Source organism: Phacochoerus africanus, chromosome 7 (assembly GCF_016906955.1).
Source record: "Phacochoerus africanus isolate WHEZ1 chromosome 7, ROS_Pafr_v1, whole genome shotgun sequence".
Taxonomy (NCBI): Eukaryota; Metazoa; Chordata; class Mammalia; order Artiodactyla; family Suidae; genus Phacochoerus; species Phacochoerus africanus.
In genome coordinates, this window is record NC_062550.1 from 16,812,096 (window position 1) to 16,836,898 (window position 24,803).

Here is a 24,803-nt window from a genome sequence, read left to right on the forward strand (position 1 = left end):
TTTCTCGTCCCTGACCTCCTCCACCCTCCAAAAACCAGAAAATACCTTTGAAAAGGAATATATAGCAAAATTAGTATCTGCAGTGAATTCAATCTAACAGGACATATCAAACATTCCACAATTTACTCCCAGTGCCTGATAAAAGCAAGCCGCTAGCTGCAAGACACTACATCAGTTCAAAGATAGTAAGCAGATATTTATAACATCTCGGTTCCTATGTTTCTTTGCGATCTAATCGTCTTAGACGTAGGGAGTATGGACCTACTCTATTAGCTTCGTACGACTGTTGTACCAAATCATCACGAGCCAAGTGGCTTAAAACTCCAGAAATATGTGCTCTCAGGCTTCTGGAGCCCAGAAGTACAAAATCAAGGTGTCACTAGGTCCACACTCCCTACCGAGGCTCTGGGGAAGCACCTATCCCAGCCTCTCTCAGCATCTGCGGACACCGAGCCGCCCTTGGCAGGCTCGGGCTCTCTGCGCTCACATCACCTCCTCTTGGTATCCGTCTTTTCCGCATCTGTCTCTTGTAAGGACACCGAACATTGGGTTTAGGGCCTACCCAGATAAGCAAGGACCTTTTCCTCACCTCAAAATCCTTCTCTGGGAGTTCCCATCGTGGCGCAGTGGTTAACGAATCCGACTAGGAACCATGAGGTTGCAGGTTCGGTCCCTGCCCTTGCTCAGTGGGTTAGCGATCCGGTGTTGCTGTGAGCTGTGGTGTAGGTTGCGGACGCGGCTCGGATCCCGCGTTGCTGTGGCTCTGGCGTAGGCTGGTGGCTACAGCTCCGATTCAACCCCTACCCTGGGAACCTCCATATGCCGCGGGAGCGGCCCAAGAAATAGCAACAACAACAACAATAACAACAACAACAAAACAAAACAAACAAAAAAAAATCCTTCTCTGCATTCTATCTGCAAAGACCCCTTTGCCAAACAAGAGAACATTCACACCCTTCAGGGATTAGGATGCGAACCCATCTCTGCACAGGTCACTGTTCAACCCAACACACTTTCTCGGCCCTGGCCCTCCCCCCTCCCCCAAACACAGGCGTTCCCTTTTGAAAAGAAATACAGAGCCAAATGAACAGCTACGGAGAATGCATCTAACATGACACAGCATACGTTCTACAGACAAACGTTCCTTCCCAGTGCATGATAAAAGCAAGCCAGCTGCAAGATCCTACATCGGTTCACAGATACTGAGTAGGTACTTAGAACACCGTGGTCCCTATAGACAGATGTTTCTTTGCGATCTAATCAGTCTTAGATGTTAAAAAGATTGAGCTGTACTGCCTGGTGTGTTTTCAAAATCGTTTGGAGTCATGTATTTATTGTTACGAGTTTCCTCACACATTCCAAATTCTAACATAAAGGAAATATTTACCTCTTTCAAAAGGAAGATCACATATATTGTTACGTTTGAAAAAAAGCCTGTGAGTGCCTTTTCATCACTGTTCTCTATGCACTCGACAGAATTTGTGTAACATACTGGAACTATCCACAAGTAAGCGAATTCCTAAATTACATTTTAAATTGTATCTCTTTGTTCAGACTGAGTCGTGATAACTTAAACACACACACACATACACACACACACCCCAAAACCAAAATGATGTACATGAATTTCCACCAGGTACTAAAGATTGACAAATCACTCCTCTTTCAGCAATAAGTGATTAGAAATAGAAACGATTATGGCTCTTATGGGAAATAATAAAAGTACGCAGGAACGGTTTCCTTTTTATTTGGTGTATAAAAGAAAAACATGCCTCTGAGAACTGTATAAACAAACTACAGAAAAATAAACAAAATTCCCTGTACTATTGACAGCTTGCCATGTCCCTCCTCTGACCAATGATAGCTCTACAACTCTGGCATAGTCGCGACTTGGCCAAAATAAGCAGAAAAACAGCTTTCGTTTAGCTTATTGAAAAATAAACATTGCTTTAGATAATCAGAGAGAGCAATTCATAAGTCATTTCTCCAATAATGGAGGAAAAATTCAGGTTAATGTGTCCTAGAAATATACACCTGAAATTAACACCACTTAGAAATTTATAACATAGGACTCGGTATTTTCATAGATCAGGCACCAAAGTTATTATTGACTTCTATTCCTCGTGCTGTACTTTACGTCCCCGTCCCCGTTTCTTACTTATCTTAGAGTTGGTAGCTTGTACCTCCTAATCCCCTTCATCTCTTTCACCCACAACCCCCACCCGCACCCCTTGGCAACCGCCAGTTTCTTCTCTGTTTCTGTGGGTCTGTTTCCCTCTTGTTACAGCCATTCGTTTGTTTCATCTTGCAGATTCTGAATAGAAGGGGGAACACACAGTCTCTGTCTTGCTCTGTGGGACCTATTCCACCGAGCAAAATATCCGCTAGGTCCAATCCATGCTGTCCCAAATAAAATTCCTTTAAGGAACGTGGACGTGCTTACAGAAAATCTCTGTTGACAGACAGGTTGTCCCTGTGGAGTAGCTATGCTGTCAGCAGATAAAAATTCACACACAAAAACAGGCACAGAAGTAGACATAAGGTAGCCATTGACATTTAGCTGCTCTCATTTAAGCCATGTCTATACTGAGCCATGTCTGCCCAGTGGCTCATGGCAGAACTGAATAATTCACGCGGGTCGCCTCTGCAAACCGTTCACGCACCAGCAGTTCTGGGGAGCTGGAACGAGTGCACCTCCCGATGCTGTGGCATCCCTGAGAACTGTCTGAGCAGAGGTGTTTCCACACCTGCAGTCAACAACAGCACGGCAAACGTGCCACAGCCAAGACCACGTGGATCACCTGCATCCTCCCGCCTTCCCTGTAGCGGAAGCAGCATCTCCAGGCTTGAACAGCTTGGGTCCATTTCTGATGTCTCCCTCCTCCTTCCTCCCTCACATGTAGCCCATCCTCGGCCCCGCTGGCTTCCAGGGGGTCCCTGACCTCGGTGCCTCCATCACTCGCCAACACCCCTCTCGCTTCACTGACCGCCCCCCATCGGCAGTGTTAAATTAGGTCACTCTCTATGCTCACTCTTTCCTTCTCCCCCAGTCATGAATGTCTTTCCCTATAGTAATAAGAAACAAGAGCACACTGAGTGCTTATAACATGCAGGGCGCTGTCTAGGCCCTTGGCATATACTAACTCCTTTGATCTCGAATAGGTTCTGTAAGTACCTTCCCATTTGACAGCTGAAGAACTAAGGGACAGGCAGTTTAAGCAACGTGCCCAAGGTCGTGCAGCTGATAAATGACGAAAGCAGGCCTTGAACTGGGCTCTTTTGGCTCCAGAGCCTCCTCTCAGGCCTTACTGACGGTGTCTTCCTCATCCCATCTGGGCTGTTCTTACTTCCAACATCCTGTGACCACCGTGAACTCCTCGCCCAGTCAGGCCAGGCTCCTCACTGCCCTAAAACGCACCGAGCCCATTTCTCTTCTTGTTTTCATGCCACTGTAAAAACGCCCTCCCTGCCGTTTTCCACTTATCCAAATCCAACCTATTCTTCAAAGTCTAATCGAGTCCCACCTCTTCCCAGATTGCTTGGTTTTACTGCATTCCCTCCAGTGTTACATCATGTCCTAAATGCCACACCATTTAGGACATGATTTTGCATCTTCTCTGTTTCCCCAATATGTGTATTTATTGCTTCAACCAAAAAAATGTTTTAAGATCCCAAAAATTCCATTGACAGTTTGGATGTTGGTCTAGAGGCTCAGGGTCCAGCTGTGAACAAGATGTATGAGCCTCTCATGAGGCCAACATTTGGGGAAGAGGAACAAAAGAGACAATACATAAATAAACAAAATCAGCTCTTCAGCAAAGAGATTTCAAACAGATATTTCAAACTCATGGAAAACAAGAATGAATCTAGCATATTTAAAGCTTAGTAGGAAGGATGGTGGGCCCGGGGCCCAAGCGAGCTTTAAGTGAGCTTTAAGTGAGCTCGGGGGAAGCAGCGTAAGATGTAAGTGACTGCTTTGATGATAGCAACATTTTATATTTCCTGCACATGGCCTAAACCCATGCTAAGCACAGCAGCAGAATTTCCATACTACCAAACCATTTACAGAGGTGGCTTAAGGCTGGACCACAGTCAGCTACATCAAAAGGAAATGCAGGAAGTTCCCATTGTGGCTCTTCGGAAATGAATCTGACCTGCATCCATGAGTACGTAGGTTTGATCCTTTGTCTCGCTCAGTGGGTTAAGGATGTGGCGTTGCCATGAGTGTGGTGTAGGTTGTAGCCATATCTTGGATCTGGCATTGTTGTAGCTATGGCATAGGCCAGCAGCTACAGCTCTAATCCGACCTTTAGCCTGAGAACCCCAATAGGCTGCAGCTGTAGCCCTTAATTGCATTTTTTTTTAATCCATCTAATTGAGGGTAAGGAGATAACCTAAGTAATTGGACCCCAAAGAATTACGGTAGCTCCCCGAGTACGCTGGTAAAAGGATAAATAACTGTTCGATTCCTCTTCCCTGCCTCCTCAGACTATTATTACATAAATAACAGAAGAACTATTACAGAAACATTCTAATAATAAACTGCCCACAAAGTTATGATCAGATAGCTGCCAGTTACATATCTCAGGGAGAAAAACAACCCACCAATTCAATCAACTACCATAAGCAGAACACTTCTGAAATGACTCTGCTGCTGCAAAGAATTTCTACAGCCTCAGCCTGTGCTGAAAATAGGCTCTGATAGATACGCACAACCATGCAAACTCAGAGACTTTCTGGTTCACATAAAAGGAGAATCTCGGGTTTACACGGCAGACCCAACAAGCTACGTGAATGACTGTACTGTGGGGAACACCTGGGGAGCATCGGCTCCGGCACGGGGGTGCTCATGTATCAGCCCAGTTAGGGAATCTCTTCGAGGGAAAACAAGGGCACAGACAATCTGACTGCTATTGAGAGAGACAGAGACAGCGAGAGAAAGAGGGAGACAGGTGAGAGTGGAGATCAGAGAGAGAGAAAGCAAAAGCTCCCTGCCCTGTATGTAGCAGAGGCTTTAATCCAGATGGTTCTCTCCAGTTTAGGGTCTAGACTCAACACTCTGCCAGAGAAATGCACTGAATCTTCACTGAGTGGAAAATACAGGAAGTCCTCGTATACAGTTCCAGGTTGGGGAAAGATCACATTCCTCTATTGAGAGTGATCTTACAAAAGCACTAGGATTGGGGGTGCACGCCTGCGTCACCCAAACGGTTCTCATGCCCCCATCTAACGGGTAGGGTAGCTCGACTCCTCCCCAAAGACTTTTCTGGTTAAATGTGCACCTTGTTCAACAGCTCCTGGGCATTGGATGTTAGGGATATATTGTATTCTGCTTCGCACTGCTTCTCAAATGCTTCTTCTTCCTGCCTGAACAGTCAGCTTCTCAAGAGAGGGAAAGGTTGATTTCCTTCTACAGTCACCCACTGCTGGCTGTCCCTACCCTTGCTAGATAAGCAGTCCATGTGCTGTCACCTGTGAGCTATACTTTCATGCGTACAAGTTACCCTTCCAAGTATCTGTGCAACAATGCAGAATGAGGGTTTTTTCCCCTCTGCCTATATCACACTTTATCTATCAGGTTCACAGCGATGATCGTATCTTAGGGCTTTTCAATTAACCTAAAAATCCCCACAGGACCTTGTTCAGTAAGAAAATACATACTATGTTACCAAAACTAAAAAACTATAATCGTATCAATAAATTCATCAAGACTCACTTGAAGACTCAGTATACAGAAACGAGATGAGTGTTTTATCATTAACATTTATTGATGGGATGGATAAATACAGATCGAGAAACATACTTGACAGCAAGATATCAAACTGACAGCCAGACTATAAAATGTATACAACATCCTTTTTTAAAATTTTTAAAAAAAATTTTAATTTTTTACAAAGAGCCCTTACTATAATGGTCACTTACATCTTATCATTCACATAACAGCAGTAGAGATCCCAGGGGTAGCATCCAGAACCGAGGTGCCCCAAGGGGGACAGAGGCAAGAGCAGGATAATATGCCGAGAGAGGACTCTTAAGGGCAATACAAAGAAAAAACAGATAACAATATTACCACAAAATTGTACCTGAGTGACATAGATTGGTAAAGTGTTTTACTTTTTTCCTTCTTTGCTCTTTGGTCAGATAAGAAAACAGACAATTTTAGGTGTGTGGAGCAGGGTGGGGAGATCAGTTCAAAACCAGAATGTAGGTTAACACTGTTAGTCTGCTGCATTCTTTTCTTGGGGTACTTAACCCAGCCAGCACTTCCACCTTGTAACCAATTCCAATTGTGATCACCCACTAATCAGTTAAGCCCTCAGCTTTCAACAGCCGTGTTCCTGATGGAGACATGTGTGCTCTGGCTCCAGCTACCATGCTGTCAAGCATCCCTCTTCATGCTGAACATGGCAACAAACCCAAGTCTCTCTCTTCTTTTCATCCACTATGAATACACACTCATAAAGGGGAAGAGTAGACACTGGCTTTTAGGAAACATTCTTTCCGCCCTGCTCCCGTCCCTCTTCCAACGCCAAGTTCATACTAAAAACTTTAGACACATTAAAATGGAAAGGTCTCCCACTTAAAAAAGGATTCTCCTTCCAGACCACTCCAACAGGCAGGGTTACAGTACCATGCTTGTTTTAAGTTCACATCCGCAGAGGGATAAGAAGATAGAAATTGACAGTTTGATACAACATGAACCCTTTTTAAACCACCAGGAACAAACACTCAGTTACAAGCTGGGTGTTAACAAGCAGCAACATGAGAAATTGGGGGAGGCAGCAAAGTCACCGAAAGTTTAGTGGGACTACAGAAGGCTTATATTCTCACCATGTGAAGGGTTGCAGAGACTGCTTAAATTCTCCCAAACCCAAGGGAATGATATTTGTATTCTGACTTCAAGATGTTCTAGATCCCTTTTCCTAGCATTAGTATCAAAACAATGAACAAAACAAACCTTTAAAATTTAATCAGTTCCCAAGTTTCCCACAGTCCTATGTTTCTGTGGGAAACACAGATATGTATAAAATCCAACCCTACTGGAATTAAGACCCCTTTCATTGCCTTTGTCAAGACACAGGGTTTAAGGGGTACGGATTTTCAATAGAGAATTACATAGCAGAGGCTTAAGGAAATCCAGCACTGATGTTACCATGATTTTATTTCTATATCCTAATCCATTGCTGTTTCCAACTGGAGATTTAAATTTTTCTATTAATACTGGTGAAGCCAACAACAGAGGACTAAGTAAAAGGATCCATTAAATCAAAACACTAAAATATATAAAAAAAAAAAAAGGAAGTTGAGGGTCTCAGATATGGAAACACACTGATTCATGAGTGAAAAGACTAGACTAATTCCCATGTATTTTCTAAGTCCAAAAAGCATAACTGATATCTCAGACCAATGTAGCTTTAGATTAATGCTTCACTAGTTCAGCTAACAGCAACACAGGTATCTGATTAAAAGCCCTAAGGACAATTCACAGGTAATTGTTTTTGCCAACATGAAATTCAAGCAGTTTGAGGAATGAGATTTACAGAACTTGAGGCTCCAGGCCTGCTTACCACCACTCATCCTGGATAGTCTAGGTTAAAAGGAGGGAGGAAATGTTCACTAGACTAACTTTGGGTGTGTAAGTCCCGTTTCTCACCCTTTGAAGTGGTAAAGGTAGAGAAGACACAGAGTTTAGAAACCACACAACATTCTGAAGCCTAAGTCTATGGAGTTTGGATAACATGCACGCTAGCTGACAGGCACATCTGCTAACCCAAAGACAAGGTACCAAGCAACTTCATGCAAAGCCCAGAAGGAGGTTCATGACAGATGCACAGATCTTAAAAGTAGACACTGTAAGTATCTTACAACATTATCAGGAGGCATTAATATAGAAAAAGTCTCTAAACTGACCTAGACCAGCAATGATCTGCTAGTGCAAAAGCCAGACTATGCAGCATAAAGCAGCTTTTAGGCTCTAGTAAGCACTTTGTTCAAAGTCACTCCTGACAAAGTTCTAAGGAAGTAACTACAGACTGCCACAGAAAACTGCTGAGGCCGAGTGGATGTGTGTATCTCTCTGGTGGGGGAGTAAATGTGATTAGAAAATATGTGATCTTTGATGAGAAAACCTGAAAGCTGCAAATGACACTTCCATAATCAAATCAGGGATCATCAAATCCACAAAGATATAGATGCAAACTAAATAACTTTTGCGGAAGGTCAGGAAGGAAAGCCGACTCCACCGAACAAAATCAAAACAAAGAGGAAGCCTAAATTTAGTAAACACACCATACATCTACCAATTACCTAGTACGACACAGAAAAACATCAAGGAGAAAGAGGAAAATGTCATCCATAAAAGCGACATTTCAAGAAAAGTATTACTACTGTACATACAGATCAGAGAGCTCCTTTCACACAGCAATGGCAGGCACTCTAAACACTTCAAATATGCGGAGATGCAGGACACTAATTCACCTTCAGTTAACGTTGAATTGTACAAATTCCTTCCCATATTAGGCAAGTGCATCGTCAGTTCCAATTGCCTCAGTTTTTCCCCCAACCTGGTCCTGGCAAGCAGCAGCGCACAGGCACAACTCCTCCCTCCCTGTGACTTCCAATGACACAACTTTAATTTATCCATAAAGACTATTTAGTGTGAAGGAAGCTGCATTAAAAACAAGAAAACAAATTCAAATTGCATCACCTTTTCCGTGGCAAAAAAAAATGCCATAAAGACCAAAGAACATCACATTAAATGATCTGTAGCTATTTGGCATTTTTCAGCTGGACAACTTGGCTTAGAAAGATTTCCTTTCTCAACAAAAATGTTCACTCCTATAGTTTGGGATAATCCAGCACTCATAAGAACAGGGCTCCTGATCCATTTTTCTAAAGCAAGCTTGGAGATCTCCCAAAGAACTTCTGCCTAGAAGCTAAAGCCACCAAAGAGGGCCAATCTAAACATAACAGTTTCTGCAGGCTGTCCTGCTCACCCTCATGGCACCAGTACTGTTAAATCCATAAGCTCCAATCTCTGAAGTCATATAGGCTGCAGAAATTGAGGATGCAGCTGTTTCCTTCAGATATACAGATAAAAAAGCAAGTCTTACATTCATAATATAATTTAAAATATAATGTCTTAAAAATCCCCAATCACAATTTCATTGTTTTCAGTATCCTCTAGCTCCATGGCTTCTCCCAGAACCATTCTCACAAATGCTCTGGGCTTTCACAGGAAGGACAGCACATGACCCTTCCCTTCAGGGACCCTGAGACTGTTCTCACTTAGCACCTTCCCAAAGTCCAACGTGAAAAAAGACACATCCAATTCTGCAGGACGGAAGCCAGCCTAGCTCTCCAACTTTCTTCCTCAACCCACCTTTGTTCTACATCAGAAAGAAGACGGGGTGAAAAGGAAGTTTCTATAATGGAGTCCAGAGTCGGACCACTGGCTGCACCTGCCAAACCAGAATTTAGAAGGCTACCCTCAATTACAACACAAAGAAAGGGCAAAATACCATGTTGAATACATGCCTCTTCCCTCCTTTATGTTCTAAAGGCCACACTGTGTTCTCTCTAGTAGACTGTTGGGAAGTGAAAAGGGTGAAGGACAGGGAGGGAAAGATAAAACATGATTTTTAAACACACACACTTAAAAACACACATACCCACACTAACATACATACTTAAAGGTCGCAACACTTCAAGGGGTCGGAGCCTATTTCAAACCTCACGGCCCAAATCCTATCCTCCCATCCCTCTACACACACACACACCCCACACCCTCCACCCCCACCCCGGGACTCACTGCCATGTATCTCTTACACACAGCCAAGCCCCTAACCCCTCCCCAATTATATAAAAAACTAAACAGATAACTTACTTTCTTTAAATTATTTTTTAAAAGTCTCTTAAAAGATTTTGACATTTAAATACTTCCTCTCTTCTGATATATTAAACACCAAAAGGATCCACAACTGTTTGATAAAACAAACCCTCCATATTTCAGTCCTGGCAAGAAGAGGGAAGATACCAATTCTAATCAACCTAATTAGGAGGTGGAGAGGCCAAGAACAGAGAAAGTATTCTGAATCCTTCACAGCTTTAACACATTCTCACCTCTCTAATACCTGTAAAAACTATAATAACATAGTTAAATTTCTGAGGCAGGAGAGAGAACCAAGGTCCTCGACCACCCTCCTGCCTATGTCTCCATATTAATTTATCCCCTAGTCCAGGATGGGTGATATATTTCATAAGGGAAGTAACTTTCTTAGTCCAGAATCAGTAGTTTAAAAATAATAAAAAAAATACGGTTTTAAAGAAGTTTTTTTCCTCCTTTTTCTTTTTTACTTGGGAAGGGGTGGTAGTGGTGGAGGAGGTTCTGATGGTAGAGGTGGGAGCCGGGGTTTGTCTGCATTGCCAGGTCTGGAGGACATTCCACCAGCTCGTGGATTCAGATACTCCCCGTAAGAATGAACAAACTCAAATGCAGGGGGCTGAGTGGGCTGAACACCCTGGGCACTGAGAAGGGAGTGAAGCATATTCACAGTATCTTGATAGTCTATGGTCTGGGTTGCATTGTGACCGTTGGCTCCAGAGGAGCCTTTATCCGATTTCATGTGAGGAACTCGACTTTTACAGCTCGGCTGAGAAAAGGGAAGGCCACTTGCGTCTGAGCTATGCCCAGGCAACTGGGCCACCGGAGGGAGAGGAGGGAAGGAGAAATTGATGGAAGAGGATTTTGTACTCTTGGCAGTCTTGGCTGCATGATCATACCCTGCGCCCGCCATCTCTTCGGGGAGGGGCCTTTTACGAGAAGAACTGGAAGAGGACGAGGAGCCAGACAAGCTATAGGGCTTGTGTGCTGAGCTGCTGGTCTGGCTACCATGTTTGGGGTCACCTGGGCGCTTGTTCCCAGGACCAGGCGGAAGCTGTGGATGAGAGTGCTTGTGTGAGTGGTGATTATGATGATGATGATGATGATTAGAGGGGTGAGTCTTGTGCTTTTCTTTGTGCTCTCGGCTCTTTGCGACACTGTCATCTACAGAATTGTGCTTGTCAGCCGCAGCGTGAACTTTAATGCGCATTTTGATCTCCTCTGGTTTGGAGGAGGCAGTTTTATCTCCGCTTGTCATTGGGATTCTCATTTTGAGAGCGGTTTTGTCAGTCTTTTCCAGAAAAGGCCGCTCAGGGTTTTCGGAGCCCTCTAGGGGCTTTTTCAGAATGACCGAAGAATGGCTGTCATGGTGCGACAGGAGATTCTGGGCAGCATATGCGTACTGGGACTTCACATTGGCTTCCATGTTCTCCAGCTGCCTCTTCTGGGCAGCCAACTCTTCTGCATGCTTTGCACGGTATTCTTTCAGTGACACTTTAGCGGACGGCACACTCTTGCTGGTCTGCCTCTGAGAAATAAATGCATTTGAACCATCCTGTTGCAAGGAATGATCGACTCCCATAAGTGCTACATTCTCACTAGTCCGGTGACCGTGAGCAGGTTCTACTTTAAAAGGAGGGTGGGAGGACAGCCAACGCTCGCCTGGCAACATCTTCACACTGCTTAAGTTGCTGGTAGATGCTTCAGTTGCTGGAAGGGAAGGCACTGTGCTTGTGGTAGAAGAAGCCGACATGCTCATTAAACCTGCGATAGTTGTATCTGAAGAGCTCTGGGAGATCATGTTGAGGATGGTCTGCTCTGAAGTGTTCCCATCTGGCCCTCGGTCATCTGGTTTTGTTTTCCTGGCAGCCTGGCATGCCTAGAATGAAGCAAATGACATCTTTTCACCTCAGGTAATTTATTAAATGGAAAAAAACACTGAAATGAGTAAACTGTTTGCTGTGACACTGCAAGTCTGAGATGACCCACAACCAGGAGGCGGCTCTAACACGATGAGATGACCATCAGCTTTTTTTAAAGCTACAATCAAGGGTCATAAGATCCCAAAGAGGTACCTGAACTCCCATGTTCACTGTAGAACTACTCATGATACCCAAGATATGAAAGCAACCCAAGTGTGCATCAATGAATGAATGGATTTTTAAAATGTGGTCTAGGAGCGCCCACTGTGGCACAGTGGGTTGAGAATCCAACTGCAGCAACTTGGGTCACTATGGAGGCTCGGATTTGATCCCAGCCCTGGAGTGGTTGGTTAAGGATCCTGCATAGCTGCAGCTACAGTGAAGGTCACAGGTGCAGCTTGGATTCAATTCCTGGCCCTGAAACATCCATCTGCTGTGGATGCAGCCATTTAAAAAATAAATAAATAAAAGAGTTCTTGGGAGTTCTTGTCGTGGTGCAGTGGAAACAAGTCTGACTAGGAACCGTGAGATTGCGGTTCGATCTCTGGCTTCACTCAGTGGGTTAAGGATCCGGTGTTGCCGTGAACTGTGGTGTATGTAGGTTGCAGACACAGCTCAGATCTGATGTTGCTGTGGCTCTGGTGTAGGCTGGCAGCTGTTAACTCCAATTGGACCGCTAGCCTGGGAACCTCCATATGCCGTGGGTGCAGCCCTAAAAAGCAAAATGAACAAACAAAAAAGTGGTCTATAAATAGAATGAATTATCATTTAGCCTTAAAAGAGAAGGAAGATTCTGTGAAGAATGTGAAGACGGCAGAGTAGGAAACAACCAGGAATCTGTCTCCCACCTAGACAATAACTGCACAGGCAGATTCTATCGGATATAACTATTTTGGAATGCTGCAGTCTGCTGAAGGCTTTTAACTTCCAGAGTAAGACTTGGACAGTAAATCGGGGTTAATTTCCTTCAATTTCAGCTCCCAGCCCCAGCCAACTGTGCACCTGTTCTTAGAGTGGCTTGCATACAGCTTGCGGAAGCTAGGTTCAGCAAAAAGGGCTCTAATCCCCAAATATTGGAGATCTATGATGTGACTGCTCATTGCTGCTTTTGACCAGAGGTACAAAGAGGCAGAGAGCCATTGTTTGTTGTTACCTCCACTACTGAGCAATCCCCTCCCCCTGTGGTTGACAGAACTTCCCCAGATATAAAAGGCTAATACCCTTCCTCTTAACTTCATTTTTTGGTTTCTCCCCCGCTTTGGGAAATAGATATTAGAGTAGGACATTCAAAACCAACCACATATACAGGAATGTACAGGGAAATACTCAGACAAGGACTGCGAAGACCTGAAGTTTACACATCAGGTTGATTCTCAGCAGAGACATTCTTCAAAATCAACCCCCCACCCCAAACCCACCCCAACTATACAAAAACAATTAAAAAAAAAAAAAAAACCCAGCAAACTCAGGGGAAGGGGAAGAGAATCAGATTCCAGAGTTACCAGTTATTAGATTCAAATGTCTAGTCTTCAACAACAACAATCACAAAACATATAAAGAAAAAGAAAGTACTGCCCGAAGGAAAAAAAAACAAATTATCCCTGAAAGAGACCCAAGGGCAGATCTACCAAAGACATTGAAATAACCCCCTTAAAGATACTAAAAGGAGTTCCCTGGGGCCTACTGGTTAAAGATTCAGTGTTGTCACTGTAGTGGCTAGAGTTCCATCCCTGGGCAAGGAACTTCTGCATGCCACAGGCCCAGCCAAAGAAACAAGAGAAAAACACCCCAAATAAATAGGAAGATGTCAAAGTCAAAAAAACATGTGAAAGAAAAATGAGGCGTTCCCGTTGTGGTGCAGCAGAAATGAGTCTGACTGTGATCCATGAGGATGCGGGTTTGATCCCTGGCCTCGCTCAGTACGTTAATGTTGCAGTGGTGGCTTGGATCTGGTGTGGCTGTGCCGTAGGCCATTGGCTACAGCTCCAATTCCACCCCTAGCCTGGGAACCTCCATATGCCACAGGTTCAGCCCTAAAACAGACCCCCCCCCCCAAAAAAAAGAAAGAAAAAGAAAAATGATAGTATCAGTAAATAAATAGAAAACTTAAAAAGAAACCAAAAAGAAATCCTGGAGCTGAAAAATACACTGGAGGGATTCGGCCAGATCTCCCCAGGCAGAAAAGAATGGGCAAACCTGAAGACAAGACTATGAAAATTATCAAGTCTAACGAATAGAAAGATAAGACTGAAGCAAGCAAACAGAGCCCAAGGGACCTATGGGACACCATCAAGTAGACCAGCATATGCAGCATATAGATTGTGGGAATTTCAAAGAAAGAAAAGAAAAAGGGCAGGGAGAATATTTGAAGAAACAGTGGCTAAAAACTTTCCAAATTTGATGAAAAACATGAACAGAGACCTAAAAGAAGCTCAATGAACTCTAATCAGATGAACTCGAAGAGACTCACACCAAGACATAGCATACTCCAACTTTCAAAAGCCAAAGCCAGAGAATTTTGAAAGCAGTGAGAAGCAAATTGTCACAAGGGATCCTCGAGATTGTGAGATTTCTCACCAGAAACTTTGGAAGCCAGAACAGAGTGAGCTGATACATTCCAAATGCTAAAAGAAAAAACCATCAGCCAAGAATCCTTTATCCAGAAAGAATTTCCTTACAAAAAGTGAGGGAGAAATTAAGATATCTTCAGATAAACAAAAGCTGAGGGAGCTTGTGATCACTAGACCAGGCATACAAGAAAGGCCCAAGGGAGTCCTCCAAGACAGTAACTAGCCATACAGAGAAATAAAGATCTCAGTAAAAGTATGGGCAACTATAAAAGCTAGTATTGTAACAATGGTTTTTAATTTTTTTTTTCTTTCTACATGATTTAGGAGACTAATGCATTCTAAGGAAAGAAAAAATAGTGTAAAAGCTAATATTACTGTAACTTTGGTTTATAATTCCAAACACTATTTTTCATATAGAGTAAGAACCTAATGCATCTAGAGGAATTGTTTTGGGGGCACACAATGTATAAATATTTAATTTTATAACATCAACAACCAAAAGAGGTGAGGATTCAGTTATAAAGAAGTTTTGCATGTCAGTGGGAGTTAAACTAGTGTAAATTTCAAATTAGAGTATTTTAACTTCAGGATGTTAAATATAAGCCCCATGGTAAACACAAAGAAAATAGCCTAGAATACAAAAAAGGAAGGAGAAAAGACAACAGTAATGCAGGAAATGAGGAATGAAAAAGCTATATGGCATACAGGCATACCTTGGAGATACATGAGTTCAGTTCCAGACCCACGTAATTTATATTAAAGCAAATACCACAATAAAGTGAGACACAATATTCTCCATTTTCCAATACATAAAAAACTATGGATTGTTTACACTAATAGTCTATTAAATGTGCAACAGCATTATGTAAAAAAAAGTACATACCTTAATTAAAAATATCTTATTGCTAAAAAATGCTAACCATCATTTGAGCTTTCAGAGAGTCCTAGCAGTAATATTAAAAACTTCTGATCACGGATAACCATAACAAATATAACAACAGAAAAACTTTAAAATATTGCGAGAATTACCAAAATGTGAGGTTCCCAGGCTAGGGGTCAAACTGGAGCTACAGCTGCCAGCCACAGCAACACCAGATCTGAGCCACACCCGCAACCGACACCACAGCTCATGGCAACACCAGATCCTTAACCCACTGAGTGAGGCCAGGGATCAAACCTATGTCTTCATGGATACTAGTCAGATTCATGTCCACTGAGCTACGACGGGAACTGCCTTTCTTATTTGTAATTACTTACTCTGAAGGAAAAGACATAAAATGAATAAAAACATATGCTCCAACTATATGCTATCGACAAGTAACAGATCCAAAGACCCAAACATACTGAAAATGAAAAAATGGAAGAAGATATACCATGTAAACCATAACCAAAAGAGAGCAGACATAACTATACTAATAGCAGACAAAACAGATTCTAAATCAAAAAATGTTTCAACAAAGAGGACAGTATACATTTTAAAAGGCTAGCTACAGAAATAAGACATAACAATTATAAACATTTACATACCTAATGACAGATCATCAAAATTTACAAAGTCAAAAACTAAGAGAATTAAAAAGAAATAGACAGGGAGTTCCCATTGTGGTGAAGTGGAAACAAATCGGACTAGTATTCATGAGGACTCGGGTTTGATCCCTGGCCTTGCTCGGTTGGGGATCTGGCCTTGCTGTGAGCTGTCGTGTAGGTCGCAGATGTGGCTCAGATCCTGAGTTGCTGTGGCCGTGGTGCAGGCCAGCAGCTAGTAGCCCTGATTCAACCCTAGCCTGGGAACCTCCATATGTGCAGGTGCAGCCCTAAAAAGCAAAAAAGAAAACAGTTTTACACTAATAGTTGGAGACTTCCAATAACGCACTCACAAAAATAGACCAGACAGAAGATAAGGAAATAGGACTTAATAACATTTTGCCCCAAAACAGCAGTGCACACATTCTTCTCAAGCACATATGGGACATTTTCCAGGATAGACCATATGTTAGGCTGCAAACCAAGGGATGCAGGAATCCCACCCCTGGGCATACATCCGGACAGACAAAACGATATTTCAAAAATACACATGCACCCAAATGTTCATAGCAGCACTACTCAAAATAGCCAAGACAGGGAAACAACTTAAATGTCCATGGACAGAAGAATGGATGAAGAAGATGTGGTACATAAATACAATGCAATACTATTCAGCCATGAAAAATAATGAAATAATGCCATTTGCAGCAAAACGAATGCAACTAGACATTCTCATACTAAGTAAAGTCAGAAAGAGAAATACCCGATGATACCTCTAACATGCGGACTCTAAAATAGAGCCCAAATGAACCTATCTACAAAATAGAAACAGACTCATATAGAGAACAGACTTGTGGTTGCCAAGGGGGAGAGGAGAGAGATGGGACTAGACTAGGAGTTTGATGCAAACTACAACATTTAGAATGGATAAACAAGGTCCTACTGTAGAGAACACAGAACTATATCCAATTTCCTGGGATATACCATGATGGAAAATAGTATTTAAAAAAACAATGTATACGAATATATGACTGGGTCACTTTGCTGTACAGCAGAAATTGGCACAATACTGTAAATCAACTATAACAAAAGATTTTTTTATTTAAAAAAATTTCTTAGAAAATAAAAACTTAAGGGATGCAGCAAAAGTGGTGCCAAGGGAGAAATTTATAGCCACAAAACACTACATTAAAAAATAAGGCATTCCTACTGTAGTGCAAGTGGATTGGTGGCGTCTCATAGCACCAAGATGCAGGTTCGATCCCCAGCCCAGCAGAGAGAGTTAAAGGATCCGGTGCTGCCCAGCTGTGGTGCAGGTCGCAATTATGGCTCGGATCTCATCCCTGGTCTGGGAACTTCCTATGCCAAAGGGCGCCAAAAAAAAAAAAAAAGAAATACCTCAAAATAATAAACTAACTTAAGGACTAGATAAAGAACTAAACCCAACGCTAACAGAAGAAAAGATATAATCAAGATTAAAGCAGAGATAAAATAGAAAAAATTAAAAAATCGAAACAAAAATTGGTTTTTTGAGATGGTCAACGCAATCGACAAATCTGAGAATAAAAGAGCAAAAGGAGTTCTCTTGCGGCACAGTAGATTAAAGAATCGGTGTTGTCACTGCTATGGCATGGGTTTGATCACTGGCCCCAGACCTTCCCCATGCCGTGGATGCAGCCAAAGGAAAAGAAAAGGTGAAGACTGAAACTACTAAAATCAGAAATAAAAGTGGAGGAGCTCTCTTGCGGCTCAGTGGATTAAGGATCTGGTGTTGTCATTCAGTGGTTCAGGTCTCTGCTGTGGCACCAGCTTGATCCCTGGCCTGGGAACTTCCACACACATGTTGTGAGTGTGGCACCAAAAAAAAAAAAGAAAGAAAGAAAGAAAGAAAGAAAGAAAGAAAAACTCAAAAATTTGAAGAGAAGGGAACACTTTTCTCAACTTATTCTCTGAGGCCAGCATTACCCTGATACCAAAGCCAGACAAAAACACCATAAGAAAGGAAAACTACAGACCAATATCCCTTATAACCATTGATTAAAAAAACTCCTCACAAAATACTAGCAAAATGAATTCAGCAACACACTAAAAAATTATGTATCACGACCAAGTAGGATTTATTCCTGGAATATAAGGATGGTTCAACACATGGAATGCCACATGGATAGAATGAATGAAAAAAAATCAAATGATCATCTCAATTCATGCAGAAAAAGCATCCGACAAAATTCGACACACTTTGAGGATAAAAACACTCAACAAACTAGGAATATAAGGTAACTACCTCAACATAATAATAAAAGCTATATAAAAAAACCTCACAGTTGAACATCATATTTAACGGTAAAAGACTGAAAGCTTTCTTTAAGATCAGAAATAAGGAAAGGATGCCCACTTTCACCACTTCTAATCAACATAGTACAGGAAGTCCTAGGCACAGCAATCAGGCAAGAAAAAGAAATAAAAAGCATCCAAACTGGATAAGAAGTAAGATTATCTGTTTGTAGATAACACGAGCTTATATGTGAGAAAAACTCTGATTCTACCAAAAAAAAAAAAAAAAAAATTCCTAGTTTTATTAGAATTAATATAAATGAGTTTGGCAAAGTAGCAGGATACAAATTCAACAAATAAAATTCAGTTGCATCTTTCTACACAAACAATAAACAATCTTCAAAGGAAATTGTGAAAATAATTAATTTACAACAGTATCAAAAAGAATAAAAACACTGAGGAATTAACCAAGAAAGTGAAACACTTATACAATGAAAACTGCAAAACACTGCTGAAAGAAATATAACTGGAAATTCATCCCATTTCTGGACCTGAACATTAATTCAAACATGAATATTAAAATGTGAATACCCAAAGACGTCTATAGATTCAATGCAATCCCTACCAAAATCCCAATGAAATTTTTTTGCAGAAATAAAAAATTCATCCCAGGAGTTCTGTGGTGGTGTAGGGGGTTAAGGATCTGGCATTATCACTGCTATGGATCACGTCACAGTTGTGGCATAGTTCAATCCCTAGGAACTTTCATGTGCCTCAGGTGCGGCCTGGGAACTTCCATATTGCCTCAGTGCGGCCCCAAAAAACAAAAACAAAAAACAACCATATGGAATCTCAAAGGACCCTGAATTGTCAAAACAATCTTGAAAATGCCCTAAAAAGAAATTACTTAATTGATTTGGAGTTCCTGTTATGGCTCAGCAGAAAGGAAAAGGAACCTGAATGGTATCTGTGAGGAATGAGGATGCAGGTTCAATCCCTGGCCCCGCTCAGTAGGTTAAGGATCTATCATTGGCACAAGCTTGTGTATGTCGCAGACATGGCTCGGCTCTGGCCTTGCTATGACTATGGCATGGGGCAGCAGCTGTCTTTCTGATTCAACCCCTCACCTGGAAGCTTCTATACACCACATCTGTGGCCCTAAAAAAAAAATAAAAAATAAAACAATCTTGAAAACGAAGAACAGGAAGATTCACACTTGCTGATTCCAAAACTTACTAAAAAACCACAGTAATCAAAACAATGTGGTACTAATATAAAGACAGACATACTGATGAATGGGACAGAATAGAAAGTCCAGAAATAAACTCTCCCATATATGGTCAAATCATTTTTGACAAGGGTGTCAAGACCATTTCAACGGGAAAAAGACAGTCTTTCCAACAAATGATGCTGAGAATATTGCACACCCACATGCAAAATAATGAGGCTGCAACCTAATACCATACACAAAAATTAACTCAACGTGGATAAAGCACCTAAATCTGAGATCCAAAGCAATAAAACTCTTAGAAGAAAACAGACAAAAGCTTCATGACATTGTATTTAGTAATCATTTCTTAGACATGACACCAAAGGCACAGGTAACCAAAAAAGACTTCATGAAAAATTTAAAATTGTGTGCATCAAAAGACACTACCCAGGAATTTCCATTGTGGCTCAGTGGTAAAGGACCCAACTAGTATCCATGAGGATGTGGGTTCAATCCCTGGCTTTCATATGCCATGGGTACAGCCCTAAAAAGCTTGGGGTGTAAAAAAAGACACTACCCAGAGTAAAAGGAAACCCATATAGTGGGAGAAAATATTTTTAAATTATGTATCTGGTAAGGGATTAATATGCAGAACTCCTAAAACTCAATGGAGAAAGAACCCAATTCGAAAATGGGCACACACAACAACAATAAAAAATTAAAATAAATAAAAAGAAAAAAAAAGAAAAAACCCCCCAAAAGACAAAAAGTGGAAAAAAAAGGGGGGGGCACAGGACTAGAACAGACATTTCTCCGAAGATACACAAATGGCCAATAAGAATACAAAATATGCTTAACATCATGAGTTAATCCCTAGGAAAATGCAAATCAAAACTACAGTGAAAGACCACTTCACACCCCTTAGGATAGCTACCGCCAGCAGAGTTCCCACTGTAGCACAGAGGGTTAATGATCTGGCTTGTCTCTGTGGTACTGCTGGTTTGACCCCCAGCCCAGTGCAATGGTTATGGATCTGGCATAGCTTGCAGATGCAGCTTGATTTGATCCCTGGCCCAGGAACTTCCATATGCCAAGGGTGCGGCCAAAAAACAAACAAAAAAATAATAGCAAGTGTTGGAGTTCCCATTGTGTCTCAGCGGGTTAAAAATCCAACTAGTATCCATTAGGATGAGGGTCTGATCCCTGGCCTTGCTCAGTGGGTTAAGGATCCAGCATTGCTGCAAGCTTCAGCACAGGTCAAATATGTGGCTCAGATCTGGCATTGCTATGGCTCTGGCATAGGCTGGCAGCTGCAGTTCTGATTCAACCCCTACCCTGGGAGGGTCCATATGACACAGGCGCAGCCCTAAAAAGCTTTAAAAAAAAAAAAAGCAAGTGTTGGTGAGGGACCTCAGAAAATAGAACTCTTGTGTACTGTTTGGTGGGAATGAAAAACAGTTCAGCCACTATGGAAAACAGTATAGTGGTTCCTCAACAAATTAAAAATAGAACTCACATATGACTCAGCAATTTCACTTCTGGGTATACACCCAGAAGAACAGAAAACAGGGTCTCAAAGAGATATTGTATACCAATGGTCATAGCAACACTATTCACGACAGCTAAAACACAGGCACAAATCAAATATTTAGCAATGGAAGAATATATAAACTGTGGTATATACACATAATATTATTATTCAGCCTTTAAAAGGAATGAAATTTTTACAGTATACTACAACATGGGTGAACCTTGAGGAAATTATGCTAATTGAAATAAGTTAGCCACAAAAAGACAAATAATGTGTGATTCCACTACATGAGGTATGTAGGTACTAACAGAGTAGTGTAAGTCATGAAGACAGAAAGTATAATAGTGCTGCTAGCGGCTGGAGTCAGGAGGAATAGACAGTTATCGTTTAATAGTTATAAAGTTTCAGTTTTCTAAGATGAAAAATATGGGTATAGATGGTAATAATGGTTGCACAACAGTATAAATGTATGTAATACCACTGAACTGTACACTTAAAAATGGCTAAGATAGTAAATTATTTTCCTGCAACTTAAAAAAAAAAAAAAAAAAGGTGGGAAATCCTGTCATTTGCAACAACAAAGATGAACCTGGAGGACTTTTACTAAAGTAAAAGAAGCTAGACACAGAAAGACAAATTACTGCATGATCTTACTTACATGAGGAATCTAAACTAGTCACTCATGGAGGCAGAGAGTGGAACAGTGGTTATCAAAGACTGAGGGAAGGGGGAACAAGGACATTAGTCAAAGGGTACGAAGTTGCAGTTACGCAGATCACTACGTCCCAGAGATCTTCCGTACAGCACAGTATTGTGAACTGGAGTTTGGCACTTGCCAGCAGCCTCTACATGGAGTAAAACATGAGCCACTGCAGCTGCCAACTCCCAGCACCCACTGAGCGGAGCTCAGGGTGGAGACCAGAAGTGAGGCACTCTGCGCTCTGGGAAAACTGGAAAAACAGGTCTTCAGAAAGTTAGTTATTTTTAGGAGAAGATCTCATGAGTCCAACTCTTGCAGCATCTCCTCATATCTAGAAAAGCACATCCATCAGTGATAACTGATATCTGTGACCAGCAGCAACCTTCAGGGGACCAGCAGCAAACTTCTGTAAACTGTGTGCCTGGCTGCACGCACCTCCCCCTTCACCTTTACGACTTACATCTTGCTCATCCTCCTTCCCTCTTCGGGGCAGAATCTCAGCTCTGAAATACTGCCTCCACGGCTGTAGTTAGTGGACAAAACAAATGATGTCACAGACATATGTGAGAACAGCCACTCCCAAGGGTAGGCCAGGGAGCCCTGAGGGAACTTAGAAAAGAAACAAAGACTGGCCCACAGCTGAGGTGCATATCAAAGGAGTGATTCCAGTAAGCCTAGACCTTTATCTTCCCATAAACTGGTTTTCTGTAAATCTGGTTATCTGTAAATCTTTCATTCCTACTACTTTCCCTTTGTTGCAAAACTCAAATATCCTAGCACTACCTCCCCACAGCCTGAGGCTCAAGTCCTGATTTCACCCCAAATAAAACTTTAACTCTCAACTTTCAGGTTGTATTTTTTTTTTTAGTCAACAGTATCTAGAGTTAAAAAAACAATATTGTACATGTAATCACTTCTTGGCCAAGGTCAAATGTAGTATTATATACTTATTCAACTCAGGAGAATGAGATTAATCCTATCAGTCCAGATTTCTGAGAAATGCAAGGAATATTTTTAAACTCCCCAACACTGGAAAAAAAAGGGGGGGTGGATAATTCCAGTATTCATAAGACTCTGAAAAATAACTTTAGACTGCAATCTATGTTAAAAATTCTAAAATTCATTTAAAAACATAATTTCAAAGACAAAATTATGATTCCAGCTCTAACCTCCTAACTCTGTGTCTTTTCTCTACCAGAGGCCAAATATTCTGTGACTCAGAAAAGCCAAATTTTTCCCGTGAAGAGTCTCCACACAAAAAGTACTCAACCAATGTGACCAAATGACTATATCACAAGAATTGCAAAACACAAAATAAATCCTGCTGTCACCTACAGCAACTGACGTCTGGGCCAAGACCCAAGCTGTTAAGCTGAAATAATGACTATTGCGTAACTACAAAAAGGGGAATTCCTAATCCAGGGTACATATCCACTTCTGGTATATTCACTGGTGCAGTCAAAAGAAGAAAACGGAGGAAGAAAAGGAAAAAACGGTTTATTCCACAAGCTGAAAGCAGTAATGCTTACCCTCCAATTCCGAATTCCTTTGAGCCTGCTGGGAGTTTTCTCCAGAATCTGTAGAAATTCATGTGTCAGTTCTACAAATGAAATTAGAACATTTAAGAAAAATTCAGAGGCAGGAATAATGAAATGAGAATAACCTCAACTAACTATTTTCATCTGAAATCAAGTCACCTTTGGGCAGCTATGTGACAGATCGAGAGCAAGTGCTTTTCAAGGTCCCTTACTCTAAAACTTACCATCTAAAAGTTCCAAGGTCACAGTGGCGTCAACATACTCCCACCAGTGCTTCCCATCAGTTGAGACTGGGATCTCCCAGTTGGACCACTTGCAAGCCAGATGAATGCAGACACAGGCTACCACAGGAGGTGTGTACTGCAGGCTAAATGTGGTCAAATGCAGGCTGACATCAGAGGGAAGGAAACAAGAGAGTGTCATGAGCTCTCAATTCTCAACCCAAAGTTAAAACTCTCCATTATTTAAAAAAAGAGAGAAAACTAAAAAAAAATTTAAAAATTAAAAAAAAAACCACTGGAGAGCAAGAAAGGCAAAAAAATATCCAGTGCTCTAATCCAGCACTCAACAGATTTCTCCATTAACTCACCTGCTCAGGTAACAACTTTTGTTTGTTGGTTTAACCACACATCATTTAATCTACAAACTGATGAAGGACCAAAAAAATTTAAAAAATCAAAACAAAAATAAAAGAATAGGTACTCAGTTTTTTAAAGTGAAGGATCAATTATCCTGAGAATAAGCTCAAAACTTACCAATTACGTATATCAAAAATCTTATAAGTTTTCCTTAAGTCTTTAGAAATACCCTAAAAATTATCTTGTCTCTTGCCAACCATCAGTTTGGTCTATTTAAGATAATAAAGAGACAATCACTTTCTCAAGTATGGAGTTGACAGTTTAAAAATTTCTCCCATCAGGCTAAAAAAATGAACTTCTTAGCCCTGACAGTCATTAGGAGCATCTTTTTCCATGAACAACCAATAAACTGGAGATGAGAATGAACAAGTCGTTTTGTAACCCAAGTTATATACTGTTTTCTTTAAAAAGAGGAGAAAGGAAAAGTCTCACAACTCTTTACACATATACATGCCCATTTATCTAGGAGTGGGTGAAGAAGAAGAGTCATTTAAAATATCATAATTATAGCAGGATCCCCCAAATTAGATTTTTTTTTTGTCGTCTTTTTGCCTTTTCTTGAGCCACTCCCGCGGCATATGGAGGTTCCCAGGTTAGGGGTCCAATCGGAGCTGTAGCCACCAGCCTACACCAGAGCCACAGCAACACAGGATCCAAGCCGCGTCTGCAACCTACACCACAGCTCACGGCAACGCCGGATCCTTAACCCACTGAGCAAGGCCAGGGATCGAACCCACAACCTCATAGTTCCTAGTTGGGTTCGTTAACCACTGAGCCATGATGGGAACTCCCCAAATTAGATTTTTAGTCACTGTCAATGAACCCCAAGTTTAAACAAACTTTTAGAACTATACTCTTGGTATTTTAAAGCAAAGTAACAAAATACAGAATTAAGTAAGCTATCAAGCAATCAGCAATAATAATTCTATCACCTTACAAATTAAAAAAAAAAAAAGCAGCATGGAAATTTTAAGGTATAGCATGAAAACTACAGAAAAATCAACATCTACCAG

At 41.4% G+C, this 24,803-nt stretch overlaps 1 protein-coding gene across 2 annotated transcripts in view; it reads right to left on the reverse strand.

Moving 5' to 3' along the window:
• Positions 1–5,743: 5,743 nt before the first annotated feature.
• The window catches only part of CCNT1 (cyclin T1), a 37,457-nt gene continuing 18,397 nt past the window's right edge, over positions 5,744–24,803 (reverse strand). Inside the window, exons 7-9 of one of the 2 annotated variants that reach the window (XM_047786497.1) lie at positions 23,377–23,540; positions 23,144–23,214; positions 5,744–11,762 (exon numbers count right to left, since the gene is read on the reverse strand). In XM_047786497.1, the coding sequence (XP_047642453.1) occupies positions 10,353–11,762; positions 23,144–23,214; positions 23,377–23,540 (1,645 nt within the window). In that variant the 3' untranslated portion in view covers positions 5,744–10,352. The remainder of the gene's footprint in view (positions 11,763–23,143; positions 23,215–23,376; positions 23,541–24,803) is intronic. The other variant, XR_007135795.1, reaches the window with a different exon arrangement.